At 40.0% G+C, this 16,072-nt stretch overlaps 1 protein-coding gene across 4 annotated transcripts in view; it reads right to left on the reverse strand.

Moving 5' to 3' along the window:
- The window catches only part of LOC139480136 (uncharacterized), a 78,584-nt gene that overhangs the window by 8,777 nt on the left and 53,735 nt on the right, over positions 1–16,072 (reverse strand). The window contains exon 1 of one of the 4 annotated variants that reach the window (XM_071263164.1): positions 15,494–15,964. The exons of 2 other annotated variants lie outside the window; for them this stretch is intronic. In XM_071263164.1, coding sequence (XP_071119265.1) covers positions 15,494–15,714 — 221 coding nt within the window. In that variant the 5' untranslated portion in view covers positions 15,715–15,964. Of the gene's footprint in view, positions 1–3,312; positions 3,450–15,493; positions 15,965–16,072 lie in introns of those variants that run through there. One more of the 4 variants, XM_071263167.1, reaches the window with a different exon arrangement.

Below are 16,072 nucleotides of genomic sequence, written 5' to 3' on the forward strand. Positions count from 1 at the left end.
TTAATGTACACATATAATGAACGCATGACCAATAACCTCCAAGTCAGCCTTCCTTGCCACTGAATCAGTTTAATCAGCACTGCCACTGTTAATCTAGCCCCAGCACTGGGAGTAGTCAGATTTCAGCTGAGATTTCTCTATGGAAAGGCAACAGGCAATAAAGTACAGCACTCATTCACCAAGTCTCATTCTAGATTGCCATCTCTTACAACGCCTCAGTAATTGGCGCTGGGTTGGATCAAATAGACCTCCATTGAGCCATGTAATCCTCAAGTCTTTCCAACAGCAGTACCATGCATAGACTCTGGTGTAGCTGGCGGAGGTGGTGTGGTCTTACTTGCTGTACATGTAGACATGACATGGCTTGTCTGGTTGACTATACCTTATCATTTGTAGTTCACTTATTGACAGCACAGTGTTGTCATATGACAAATCTATCTACTGCTTTAGTTGGTCGTGAATTCAGGATTAGTGTTGCCATGGTGATACACACTAAAAAATGTTGGCTTTAAGATACACTGAGAACATTAATGTTCCTGGACAGGACTAAACCCCAAAAGTACAAAAATCTGCACTTGACCAAGAAAGTGTTATCCCAAATATAACATTTGTTACATTTGACCACTTTCTAAATGGCATTGCAGTGCTGTAGCCAGCCAGGGGGCAGGATTTTTTATATAAAACAGTTTTATTTGAATCAAGTTGGGGACAAGTGATACTTGCACAAATATTTGCCCCCCTTTTCCAAAAAAGTTAACTACGGCCTTGCATTGTGTGTTCATTAATGTTTCCGTTTAGTCACACTTGCAATATTTCTTTGTTTATAATTTGTTGATATTCACATTATATAACAAGGTTTTTTTTCAAAATTTGAATACAAATATAGGTTTCTGTCAACACAATTTTGATCAGTAGAAAATAACACAAAGGATAGTGAATAGTGATAGTGGATAGGACCATGAATATCAATCTGGAACAATTCCTCATGTTTTTTTATTGTATTCCAACCTTCCAGTCCTTCCAATCATAATAAAAAAATAAGTTACATGAACAAGAAGAAAATATTGCCTCCAAAATGCAAAATCAGATTTCTGTTTCAAAAGTTTGTTGATTTGGGTGCGGTTTTGAGGAAAACAGTATACAAAACTTGAATTTTGTATTACCCTTCTGAAGACATGATCATCAATCAAAATGGAAACAGAGTGGTCAGAAGACGAGGACAAGAATCACTCTCTACATCATTCAGGTGATGCAAGGCATCTACACATAGGAACCATCCTATACATAGCGATATTCCTTGCTGCACCTGCCACATTCGTTATGCCCCGATCATAAAGAAGACTTTAATGTGCTGAGCTTGGAGTATCGACATCATGATGTTTGCTGAATGACATTTGTGTTGCACTGGAGTTAACAATCTCCAAAAGCTAAAAGATCTATGAAAAGACTAATCCACAGACGAGACCTTACCGTCACGATATTTATAAAAACATAAAGTAATTTTGATTCTGATAAAGGATTTGTTTGTTGTTTAACGCTGCACTCAACAATTTTCCAGCTATATGACCGTGGTCTGTTAATAATCAAATCTGGACCAGACAATCCAGTGACTGACTTCATGTACATCGATCCACAACTATTGGATACGATGACATGCATCAACCAAGTCAGCAAGCCTGACCACCTGATCCCTTTAGTCGCCTTACAACAAGCATAGTTGCCTTTTACAGTAAGCATGGGTTGCTGGAAACCTATTCTAACCCGGATCTTCACAGATTTCTGATTAAGAAGTGAGTGAGTGAGTATGGTTTTACGCCGCTTTTAGCAATATTCCAGCAATATCACGGCGGGGGACACCAGAAATGGGCTTCACACATTGTATCCATGTCGGGAATCGAACCCGGGTCTTTCGGCGTGACGAGCCAACGCTTAAACCACTAGGCTACCCGACTGCCCCTTTCTGATTAAGGAAGTTAAATGTGAACAACCTATCTTCCTTTTCAGGTTCTTCACATTTAATATCTTTGTGTACTTTCATTATCAATCAATGAAAACACTAATTCATGCACTTTTTGAACTAATTTCTATTTTTCATGATTGTACAAAACAAGCTATGTTGTCAACAAGCCTAAACTGAAGTTCATTATGATGAAAAGTAAGACATCACAGGACCTCTACATGGTTAACACATGCAGAACTTCTGCTCCAGCATGACCAACATGTACAAGTGAATACCTTCCCAGGCATGCCATATAACAGTATTATTGGTGTTGTTGTTGTTGTTGTTATTATTATTATCATTATTATTTGTTACAGATTAAAATTAAAAATGCAGCAAAGAGGGTTTGGGTGATCCTGGCACAGTCGGGCTGGATCGGTTCATCATCAGCTCAGGGCCCTTGTCCCCTCTACACGCAGCCCAGACCTGCCTAGTCGAACCCACCCAGAACTTTTTAGACAATGTGAAACTCTCCAACACTGCAGCCATCTACTTATTATTATTATCATGATCATTATCATGATCATTATTATTATTATGTACCAGAATGTACTCACCGAGCACAGAAATGCTAGCTATCAATTTCACTGCAAAAATGCATAATTAAACTCGTTGCCTCACAACAAAATTTGACCTTATGAAATCTGAAATTTAAAAGTCACTGAATTCATAATAAATACGTCAATATTATCCCCTTCGGCTAATTGTTACTCACTTGTTCCGTACTGTTTATTCTTAAATCATTAATAAAGACAGTTCCCAACCAGAAGTGTCACATCACAGAAACAAACGATGAACACCAGCCACTCATGAAGCAGCCCTAATGATGCAAGAAGCAATGACGTTACATCGAGAATAATCACATCCCCTACCTGATGATGTTCAGAGATGTATTCCTAACCACACGTTATCCTTGTTTCCAGCACAACTAGCGATGTCCAACAGGGTGCCAGTAACCTAATGGACAGCATGTCATCTGTCACTGACTCAGCATGGAATACACATCAGATACACCCAGACTTGGAGAATGGGAGAGCAGATTGTCCTGGCAGAATAGACTTGGCACGACTGTTGGATCAATAACTTCGAGGGTAACCTAGTTAGCTGAATCCCATTCTCAACTTTCGAGGACAGATCACTCACCAGCCTCAACACTAAAACATAACCTGTGTTAATGTCACTCTCAAAAACTGAATTTAAATTTAACTTTAGATCCATACTGCAAAAGACAAGATCAGACCAGAAATGGGCTTCGTAACTTCCCTCATATCAGCTCAAGGTTTATCAGTGAAGCGTAGAAAGGTGACACTCACTCTGTAAATGACCTGACATGAATAGGTTTGACTGGACTGAGGACAATCCATGGCTTGTCGGGGTATAAGAAGTCCAATTTCTTCCTCTGCATCAGGCTGGACAGTCCACCTTACCGGTGGACGTATCGACCAAGAGTCAGTGTAATAATGTCGGCATATTTTCCCCCAGTTTGTGTAAGCTCCATTGTGACAGTCACCAGGTTGAGTGGGCTAGCTTTGTGTCGGGTAGAACAACAGACTGGCGTGTCGAGTGTGTAACTCGTGTTTACTTTGCTTGTACCCAACACACTCCAGGCACTGGCAAGGTCAGCAGGGGACATAACTCTTGATAAGAGACTTTTGATAAGACCTGACACTTAGAGATAGTGCCAATAGAGTTTACAACTTGGAATGAATTATACAATAGTAAAAAAGACATCGGCAATGCATGTTACTGGGAATCATTCTGCAGCTAGATCTTATCGTTAAGGTAATTGTAAGTGATAGCAAGTTGCTTGTGTGGACAATATAAGGTACACTGCACATGTGGTCTGTTATGAATAAGGGGCAAATTGGGTGTTCCTAATGTGCTATAGAAATCAAGCGATCCCAAAACTGTGTGCACGTTCTGAACAGCACTTCAAATCTGCCTATTGAAGTATGTGAAAAGACAAGTGTTATATCAGATACACATACAACCCGGGACCAATCCCTGTAAATGCTTGTTCAGAAAGGCTCCCGCTTCATAGCACATGAGTGCATACTAGTATGGGGTGCTGATCCTGTGTCAGTCATCACTGGAGACAGCCAATATAGTCCTGTATCAGCATTATCATCATGAACATTCTGTACCAATCTTAAAATAATAATTTACTTATGGCGCAAGTCTTGAGGGGTGGTGGGGTAGCCTAGTGGTCAAAGCGTTCGCTCGTCACGCGGAAGACCAGGGCTCGATTCCCAACATGGGTACAATGTGTGGAGCCCATTTCTGGTGTCCCCTGCTGTTATATTGCTGGAATATTGCTAAAAGCGGTGTACCACTCACTCCTGTGTCTTGATGAGAAAGAGGGAGTAAGATCCCCTGTCCTTCTCCCATATCAGCCAGACTAGGTCCAGACATGAACTTGAGACGACTGTCAATATAAGGACTTACTAAGCTTACTACACCAAAATAGAGTTTACCAGACCTTTGGGCTAGTGGCTGAAACGGCATTATGATTCGAACTAATCCTGACAATGCAGTAGATAGCTGTCGAACAATGTGATGCAGTTCTTCCAGTGTATGGTCAAAGACCTTGATAATTATAAGGAATTGTGAGGCCATCATGCATTTGAAACATGCCCTAAATTACATTAAGTATTTTGAAAAACAACAATATCCAAGAAGTGTTACATACTAGGGCTGGGACGGGTAACTCCGGTGAGTATTGAGAAGGACCCTGCTACCCACAGAACTACCCGGACCCATGGTTGGTCATGTGATATATTGTTTAATGACAAAAAGATCTTGAAATATATCGTTACACCACAAGTCACTAATGTTGGCATTTCTTTTTGACTATGCACCCAGACGTTTATATGTTTGAATAAAGATAAAACTTCAGTCAACTTCAGTGTATGCATGACCAGATCATTTTATACGTGTCTCTAAATACATTTTGTCCAGGGCAACAGACAAACTATTCCCAATTGGACATTTTGTACCTATCTCTTGAGACCTACAGCGGGTACCCAGGTAGGGTCGGGTAATAGGTCGATGAGTACCAGGGTAGTAAATTTGGACTTGTCCCAGCCCTAATACATACTGTTGAGGATTCTATAAATCTAAGATATTTTCCTTCTCTGCTGGTTGGTTGGTTTGTTTGTTGTTTAACGCCGCACTCAGCAATATTCCAGCTATATGACGGCGGTCTGTAAATAATCGAGTCTGGACCAGACAATCCAGTGATTAATATCATGAACATCGATCCACGCAATTGGGATCAATGACATGCATCAACCAAGTCGGCGAGCCTGACCACCCGATCCCATTAATCGCCTTTTACGACAAGCATAGTCACCTTTTAAGGCAAGCATGGGTTTACTTCTCTGCATTCTGGTTGTATGTTCAAATTCAATTGATTTCTACTGTGGCTTTGTAATAAACTCATTCCTACAGTAAAACTGCACATGGAAATAGCCCTGGTATAAATCTCTGACATGAGAATATTGACAATCTGGCCCACCTGGTACTGCACTGCTTGAGGTAGGTAGGGATCATCTATCACCATTATGTCCAGCAAGACAGGAGCGTCAATACCAAACAGGGGAAGCAATACCAACATTCGGCATTTCCCACAGCATATTTGTATAAGTAGCAGTGTTCCCCTTAACCAGTAATTACCAGTTTTTGACCAGTAAAATTAGGCTTGGACTGGTAATTCCTGTGACTGCCAGTCCCTATGGACCGGCAAATAAGGTATCTTGAAAATCGTTGCTGTTGGACAAGACATCGTGGATAGTAAAAAAATTATACTTTTGAATGAAGTCCACTTGTCTGTCATCAGGGTTTCCCGTTGTCTATTTTTAGTGCAAGGAAATAATATTTCGCTTAGCTTGAGATTAAATATCTATTTGTACTGACTTAGTCTTGAATCAAAGTGAGATATTCAGAAAAAAAGAGAGATATTTGTGATTGAACTTAGTGTGGATGACATGTAGGTCTCTATAAGAAATGATGTCACTGAATTTGTAGCCATGAAAGTAAACTGCATTGAATCTGATAATAACCAGGTAGCTTTCATACAAATTGTTTTTGTTCAAAGTCAGTTGGGACTGACAAAATTGGGTGGGACTGGTATTTTTTATAGTTGTCAGTCCACTGGGGCTGGCAGTTTAAAAAGTCAGTATTCTAAAGCTCACATAATTAACCCTAAGGTTAAAAAATAATAGTCTTGGCTCTCAGGCACCTGCCGCACATTTCGTTTTTATTTTGAGTTTAAATTATTATTCTTTAAATCCAAATGCTAAAAAATAATGCAATCCAATATAGCAGTATGTCAATTTCAACAAAAAGTCACTACAAACACTATGGATGAAAGTAGCCTAGCAACAGCCTCACTTGTAATCAGTGTTCAACATGTCTTTGTCATGAAAATCAAACTATTTGGGCAGTGGTAGAAACTAACAAGTTTAGTCCACTAGTCCTTACAATGATAGCATATAGCAAAACCCTTCAAAATGGCAAATTTCTACTTGTCCTTAGGATACCTTAACTATTAGGCCGTTTGGCAAGGACTACAGGACTAGCACCAATTTTTAACCCTGTTTGGGTGTCTCCAAATTCAAATACTTTTGCTGTCAGTAACTTTAGCCACTAGTCCGAAGCCAGAGGCAAGTAAAATTCTGTATAGTTCAGTAAGCATGGTAAGCTCAATGAAGAGTCCATGTATTGAAATTAAAATCAACCGAAAGCCATGGCAAGAACCATGTATGGTCTTGTAGACTCAAGGTTTTGGCACTGATCGCTATAAGCTGTAACAGAAACATAAAGGACATCGGGACACCCTTATCTTCTATGAAAGTAATATACCAATCAGCAATATAAAGTAACTGCACATCATAATTACCATGGGTTGTTGCCCGATGAATATAGCAATATAAAGTAACTGCACATCATAATTACCATGGGTTGTTGCCCGATGAATATAGCAATATAAAGTAACTGCACATCATAATTACCATGGGTTGTTGCCCAATGAATATAGCAATATAAAGTACCTGCACATCATAATTACCATGGGTTGTTGCCCGATGAATATGGCAATATAAAGTAACTGCACATCATAATTACCATGGGTTGTTGCCCGATGAATATAGCAATATAAAGTAACTGCACATCATAATTACCATGGGTCGTTGCCCAATGAATATAGCAATATGAAGTAACTGCACATCATAATTACCATGGGTTGTTGCCCGATGAATATAGCAATATGAAGTAACTGCACATCATAATTACCATGGGTTGTTGCCCGATGAATATAGCAATATAAAGTAACTGCACATCATAATTACCATGGGTTGTTGCCCGATGAATATGGCAATATAAAGTAACTGCACATAATAATTACCATGGGTTGTTGCCCGATGAATATGGCCTGTCCTTAAATCGGAGATACTTGTTTTCCCCAAGCAGAGTATAGGAACATCTCCTGCCATAAATGTTCCGCAGGGACGCATTCCGTAGCATCCCATTGGTTGTCTTCGGTCGAGTGAGAATCGGCGTGACAACAAGACTAGAGGGAGTCATGATGATCACACGATCCTCCCCACACTGAAATGTCCGAATGTCTGTTTAGTTAACGCGCACAATATCCAAAGTGTTTAGTTAACGCGCACAATATCCAAAGTAAGACGTATCTGTACCGCAGTCAGCTGCACATTTGTCTACACATGAAACATATCACTGACTTTAAATCACACTTGCTCTGCCATCCAGGAGGGTTAGGCTATTAACACAATGTTAATTATGTCATTAAGAATCATGAAATTCCACAACGACTTTGATAATCTCACAGAATGAAATAACCACAACCAGTTCAGCTCAAAAAGGTGTTTTTTAAAAACATGTGCACCATAAATGAAAAGGTAACATTCTCTGCCATGTTTTTGACACTCTTCAAGCCATTGTGTTGACTGCGGTTTGTTAACATTATCCTTGAGAACTCAATCTACATATCCAGCGTTACTCCTCAACACATAATATCCATTTCTGGTCACAGCATAGGTCATGAAGACATTGACAAAATGTCAACAAGTTTTCAAGTTGGTGATCCAAAATAATTCATGATTCACATATCTACATTTGTAGATTTTATGACAGCAGTGTGTAACAACCGCTTGTGACTGTCAAATCCATGCAGCACAATTCATCACAGAGCCCTTACATCACATGCTATCTCCAACAGTACACGTCCATTCCACTTCTAGTGAACACAGTACACGTCTATTCCACTTCTAGTGAACACAGTACATGTCCATTCCACTTCTAGTGAAACCACCAGTTTGACCAGCTGTCTAACCAAGCAGATGACTGTTTGATGATAGGCTTATATGATTAATGTAAGAATCCAAACCGGCCATGTAACCATGTGTATTGGAGTGTATCTGATTGGAAGGTTATCTGATTAGGAATTGCTCAACAGCCCTCTGTCTGCAATACACAGTATACTAAGCAGGGTGAGCCAATCCTGTTCTAATGCTATTGATACAAGGATTTATTCCTAAGGTAGTTGAGAGGCTATTGTCACATGCCTGACTTTCCCTCTCCTTGACTGGTGGCAGTTACTACAAACTATCACCCACTATACCACTCGCTATACCTACACACACAGCTCTGAATACCTTCTTCACTAGTGCCTGGCTACCGGAGTCATCTTGTCTTTACTTAAAGTCTCTATGATCGATGAGAAAATCCTCGTAAGAATATTCCTTTCATGTGCAAATTGATTTCTGAACTCTCCTCATTGATAGAGGCTCCACGACAGAATGAAAAGTTCAGCCCTAGGCTCAATATACATTTAAGTCTTGATACCTATTTCATAAACATTTCCCCAATTCAGACACTCTGCAATATGAAACTGATAGCAGTACAAAGTCCTCAGAAAGAAAATAGCTTTTGTGTGTATGTAGCTCCTTAGTGAACCAAGATACGACCCTTCTAGCAACGCGTCCTGGTACTAGATAATCTGTGGACTAGGAACTCTGCTTACCCATGCCGGCACCTATGTGAGATAGGAGGGTATAATCGGAAGGACTTTCATGCCCTCAAATGTTAAGACTTCCTGAACTTAAGGACAGATAGTGTAAGGAGCTGGTCACTTCTTGTAGTTAGTGTATCGCATCTTCAGACAATACATCTTAAATCAACTTCAGAACCAGTATGACACAGACACAGAAACCGTGAGCATTCCGTCACCACTGTTTAAATTAAAACACATGTCACATACAAACTTTCTTGACTACAACAAAAGACCACTTGAATTTATATTCAGTATATACATTCACGGTCCAGTGTTCTCAAATAGTCATAAAAGTTAGGACGAAAAGCAAATTTCTGTTCCCTTAGCTGAGGATTCCGACTGAATTTTGCCTTGCTGGTATCAATACACAAGGAGGAATCTGACAGCCCCAAGGTTTGATGCGTCCATTATAATGTCTAGCTGTAACACACACAAGGAAATCAATGAAACTGTCTTCACATCATCACATCTTGCCGAGTTAAGTCACAAGACATCTTCCTGCCAGTGGCTGTTTCAGGATATAACTCAGGAGTCCATCAGTCTACCGTGGATCAATGAACTTCTGTTAGTTCCTGTTTATAATAACCTTGCATACATGGTGCCTTATTTCCCCTGTTCATTTAACAATTGTTACTTTTGGTATCCATAAAAGTAGGATTAATCCCACTGAAACACCTTAACTAAAGATGTCTTTTTCCGCCTTTGCACATTCTGTTCCGTTTGTGGTTAGATGCTGTTTCCCATGACAAACCTAATCATCACATCTACATGACAACTAGTAACACTAGTCACAATGGATGCCTACGGAGAATACTGTTACAACGTATGCCTCCAGAGAATACTGTTACAACGTATGCCTCCAGAGAATACTGTTACAATGCTTGTATCAATGATTTTGTGTCACATGGCGATCTCACGGCTCCAGACACAACACAATCCTGAATGCTTCATCAACCGACAGATTTATATCTCCAAGACAAGTCCCACTGGAGAAAATCAGCTCTGTTTCAGACTGTTGCCAATTTGTCGAAATTCCCTCAGCCAAATCTCTCGTTATGACTACACTAATATAGGAACTCAGTAGGGGGCTCTCAATCACATATATCAATAAACCTCCAAAATAGCTGACACCCAAAAATCAGGTCCATTACCCTCAGGCACGAGAACACGACCCTATCTATCCAACCGACATTTAAATTCACCAAACGTTAGGTTGAACCAGGGTACGACGCTTGTAAAATATTTAAGCCGAGTTCTGACTGGCTGTGTGTTTATCTGATTAAGTGTCCATCCTGCCCTCCTCATACATTGTGTTGGGCAATGTTGTTGACTACACACACAATGGCCTCGAAACTACATCTAGGCTGGGTGGCGTGTCCCTGCATGTGGAGGGACTGACCCCCTACCCTGCTCTCATTAAAGTCCCCCTCCTCCCAGAAATACCCCAATCTCTAAGCATACATTGATTCTATAAATCTAATAATCTCCCCTTAAAGAAAGCCATGCTCTCAGTGGTGTTTACGAATGATAAATGCAGTGATAACGTGCTTTTCAACCTATATAGCCATGTGACATGCTGTGTATTGATTTTCTTTCGGAGATAGATAAAGTGGTCATAAAGAATCCCTATGGTACGCTTAACATGGCTTTACAGGTTTAGCAGAGCTTTAAGAATACATTAGCAGCTTACATCTTTATATCCTTCACACCTAAATAATTATCCAATATGAAGAATTGTTAGGAAGTAATAAGATGTAACTAACTCAGTAATGATTCTTTTTATAAATCTAAACAGCCCCTTGAACACCAAAGGGAAATTCAATAAGGTCTAGGCATCCATCGTAAATAAAATTAATCTTTAAAAAAAAATAGTATACTCTATACTTTAACAGGTGGTGACAAAACCTTTTCAGTCTACTTGCCTGAAATTATCTCTTGTCATCATTAGCATTAGTTTTAACTTTAGCCACTTGTCCTAAGCCCGCATCTAGCAAAATTCTGTAAGGTCAAGTGAGATCACCTAATAAATGCCACACGATAACAGTAATATCTACTGAAAATGATGCTCTGCACCAAGTTTGGGGTAGAAGGCTCAATAGGTTTCGGCACAGACTGTCAATATATCAACTTAGCTGAGGCTTCAGTGGATTGATGCTCATGATATTAATCACAGGATTGTCTGGTCCAGACTCGATTATTTACAGACCGCCGTCATATAGGTGGAATATTGCTGAGTGCAGCGTTAAACAACAAACAACAAACAAACAAACCAAACCATTATAGACCCATACTCTCTTGTACCAAAAAAGTAAGAGAATTGTTGAGCTTGAAACACTTACGTTGTGGTTAATTCACATAAAACTTCCCTTGCTACTCTGTAACCCGTCCCATCTGCAGCTACTACATGTCTCAATAAAATATCCCTACCAAACTTTTCTGAAGTTAATTATTCTTTTTCAATCCATTTGTAATTCACCCCAGCCAAATCCTGTTAAAAATGAAGATGTCTCATTACCCAGAAAATTTTAACTACACGTACGTAGTTCACTTCTATACAATAATGTAAGTAAAACATTAAACATACCACAAAGAAAGTCAAAACTGTCTAAACAGTTAATACTTAATATGAATTAACTGGTCTGGACTAGAACCAATCCATGGGAAAGGTAACTGTTTCCTGGTATAGACTGGCAGTAAGTCTAAACTGGCACCAATCCCTGGGAAAGGTAACTGTTGTCTGGTACAAACTGGCAGTAAGTCTAGACTCACACCAATCCCTGGGAAAGGTAACTGTTTCCTCGTACAGACTGGCAGTAAGTCTAGACTGGCACCAATCCCTGGGAAAGGTAACTGTGTCCTGCTACAGACTGGCAGTAAACCTAGACTGGCACCATCCCTGGGGAAGGTAACTGTGTCCTGGTACACACTGGCAGTAAGTATAGACTGGCACCAATCCCTGGGAAAGGTAACTGTGTCCTGGTACCGACTGGCAGTGAGTCTAGACTGGCACCAATCCCTGGGAAAGGTAACTGTGTCCTGGTTCAGACTAGCAGTAAGTCTAGATTGGCACCAATCCCTAGGAAAGGTAACTGTTTCCTGGTACAGACTGGCAGTAAGTCGACTCACACCAATCCCTGGGAAAGGTAACTGTGTCCAGGTTCAGACTGGCAGTAAGTCTAGATTGGCACAACTCCCTTGGAAAGGTAACTGTTTCCTGGTACAGACTTGCAGTAAGTCTAAACTGGCACCAATCACTGGGAAAGGTAACTGTTTCCTCGTACAGACTGGCAGTAAGTCTAAACTGGCATCAATCCCTGGGAAAGGTAACTGTTCCCTGGTACAGACTTGCAGTAAGTCTAAACTGGCACCAATCCCTGGGAAAGGTAACTGTGTCCTGGTACAGACTTGCATTAAGTCTAAACTGGCACCAATCCCTGGGAAAGGTAACTGTTTCCTCGTACAGACTGGCAGTAAGTCTAAACTGGCACTAATCCCTGGGAAAGGTAACTGTGTCCTGCTACAGACTGGCAGTAAGTCTAGACTGGCACCAATCTCTGGGAAAGGTAACTGTTTCCTGGTACAGACTGGCAGTAAGTCTAGACTCACACCAATCCCTGGGAAAGGTAACTGTGTCCTGGTACAGACTGGCAGTAAGTCTAGACTCACACCAATCCCTGGGAAAGGTAACTGTGTCCTGGTACAGACTGGCAGTAAGTCTAGACTCACACCAATCCCTGGGAGAGGTAACTGTGTCCTGGTACAGACTGGCAGTAAGTCTAGACTCACTGGGAAAGGTAACTGTGTCCTGGTATAAGTTCCCCTATATATACAGGCTGTACAGACCTGCCTTGTCCAGTCACGCAACATCGTGTGCCGGAGACACATGAAGCCAAGCTTCAGTACCTACACCGGTCAAATACACCACCACTGAGATCACATGTATCTGTAATTACACATCTGGGACACTAATTTGTAGTTTAAGAAATCAATCATGAATTATATTTGTGCAAATCTGTCACTATTTTGAGTTAATTGTTGGTTTGAATTACAAAACAAGCAAGAGATGTCAGTTATGAACCAAGACATGTTCAGTGCTGCAATCAATACAACGCTAGGGGTAAATGTTTGTATGTGGATCTGGTAACACTATTGAAAGAGTTGTCACTGATGTGGCCTAACAGACCTCAGTATCAAATCCTGATTACTCACATAGTTTTTCTAAGTAGAAAGTTACTTTCAAATAACGAACACTAGTAACCTATGTAATAATGAACACTAGTAACTTATGTAATAATGAACACTAGTAACCTATGTAATAATGAGCACTAGTAGCCTATGTAATAATGAACACTAGTAGCCTATGCAATAATGAACACTAGCAACCTATGTAATAATGAATAATAGTAGCCTATGTAATAACAAACACTAGGAACGTATGTAATAATGAACACTAGCAACCTATGTAATAATGAACACTAGTAGCCTATGTAATAATGAACACTAGTAACCTATGTAATAATGAACACTAGTAACTTATGTAATAATGAGCACTAGTAGCCTATGCAATAATGAACACTTGTAGCCTATGTAATAATGAACAGTAAGGACCTATGTAGTAATGAATACCTGTAACCTATGTAATAACAAACACAAGTAACCTACGGTATGTAAAATGGACACCACCAACCTATGTAATAATGAACACTTGTAACCTACTGAATACAAGTTAATTACACCAGCAGCAAATATATTACACAGTTCATGTGTAAGTGTGTTCATGTATATCTATACACACATGTTCATGTGTAAATAAGTGCTTGCAAATCTGATCTTACAGAAAGATATGAGTGAGTGAGTGAGTGAGTGAGTATGGTTTTACGACGCTTTTAGCAATATTCCAGCAATATCAACTCGGGGGACACCGGAAAATCGGCTTCACACATTGTACCCATGTCGGGAATCAAACCCGGGTCGTCGGCGTGACGAGCGAACGCTTTAACCACTAGGCTACCCGACCGCCCCTTGAAAGATATGAAGAACAAATGTTCACCCTACATGTGTTGAAATACAGGCTTAACCATGAAGGATTAACCTGATGTTGGTTGTTCTGTGTTTATGCTGTTTATCATTAGGTAAATGGTTGGTAAATATTCTTCTTGAATAATAGACTATATTGATAAAAGCCAAACTCAGTTACTGTATTCGACTGACAAGCACCCAGGCTGCTCTCAAAATAAGAAATGGGGGGCTCTGACATATAATTTTGGTAAGAAAAAAAACAGAGTCAGAAGAAAGAAGAAACTTTGTGGTTTATGCTGACAGCCTGAAATGATACAAAAGAAAAAGTCTGTGCGTATTATACACAACAGATATATTTCCCTGAATATAATTGCCCATAATTAAGGGTGCATAAAACACACGAGTGCGTATTATACATGAATGAATAAGTCTTGTGTACATTGATCAATCGGAAGGGGTGCTAATTGAGATTGTTCACTAGCCAATACATTAGCAAATATCGCCGTGGGCGCTTATTAAAGCGGGGCGCTAATTACGTCGAATACGGTAGTTGATAAATGAGTTATCATGCGAACGCATATTTCTTTCATCAACAATTCAACATCATTGAGAAAATGTATCTTATTTTAGAAAATCAGGAATTCAGGATTCCTCCAACATGTCAGAAGCAGGCTGCTTTCTCTTAGAAATGAGATCCTGCGAGGCAGCCCTGCTTCAAGGTAAAGTCCAACTCCCAGCAGTTAATAAGCGCTGTGATTTAGCTGTCAGGTTTGCAAACAAACACTTTCCCTGATCAATGGGAGAACAAATACACACCACACCCAAGCAAGTGCAGCATTATACAGATGAATATTTGAACTTCAGCTAATATTTACACCATTAATCTCAGGCTGGATAAAATACAGTCACAGACCTTTCTCAATAACGCCAGAAACAATTTCTGCAAGACCCGTAGAACCTTTTGGACATGTGGATACATTTTAAAAGGCAAAGTGTAACTTGAAAACAAAATTTAATAATTTAACTAGCTATGATTTTGACCAAAAAGACTTCAAAAACTGGTTGGAACATACGTACAAAATGTTAGAAATTTAATTGTTGCATATAATTTGTTTTTTCCTCACTACTTTAGACACTCTGTACCTAATAACATTACTTAATTAGTATCTGTTACAGGCGGAACAGAAGTTGATTTTCAGTACAGTTGATGAATACTACAGATTGCACATCACATGAAGATGAAAGTGCTTCAAAATCTCTTCTTTGACAGCCAACATGTTTAAGTGTTTTGCAATGAAAAAATAAGTCTTGATTCTGGAAATGATACAATGCATGTAATATTCTCAACATCTAGGGTATGAATGAACAATGATGATGGCCATCTATCTATCAGTACTTACTTCAGTTTACCAATACCAAGAGACACCCACGACTTTGGTTTGCGAACATGTTTCTCAGTCCGATCCACCAACACCTCGGTCTCCCTGAGAATACAGAACTTGGAATTGGGCAAGCGGCAGGTGCAGGTGATGGGACAGTCCTCCTGCCTCTTCCCACAGATGTAAGTCATAGTCTGCCACAGGGCACTCTGCTGCTCCCGAACACCAAAACTGGGCAACATTTTGTCCTCAATACCAGCTTATCACCCAAAGTCAGGAATCAATTGTTAGCCTGTTTTCCCTCTCAGCCATGTCCGAGAAGCCAGGCCTGGCTGTGGTCTGTCTAATCATGGGCCACACAACCTGAACCTGCTTACTGATATGTCACAATGGTATCACAGAGTGAAAATGGCACGTCAACAATCCCTGATCCCGAATCAGTCAGGTGTGATTGTAATTCCCTCCGACCTATCACAACCAACTCTGGACACCCCTGATTTCATTCACATGTCTATGATATCTGCACAGACCATTTTGACTATGAAGCAAATCATGTTTGGTTAACGCTCAAACTTTAACCTTAAATCAATGCACAAGCCC

The sequence above is a fragment of the Haliotis cracherodii genome, unplaced genomic scaffold (assembly GCF_022045235.1).
Source record: "Haliotis cracherodii isolate W230 unplaced genomic scaffold, xgHalCrac1.p SCAF_4, whole genome shotgun sequence".
NCBI classification, from domain to species: domain Eukaryota; kingdom Metazoa; phylum Mollusca; class Gastropoda; order Lepetellida; family Haliotidae; genus Haliotis; species Haliotis cracherodii.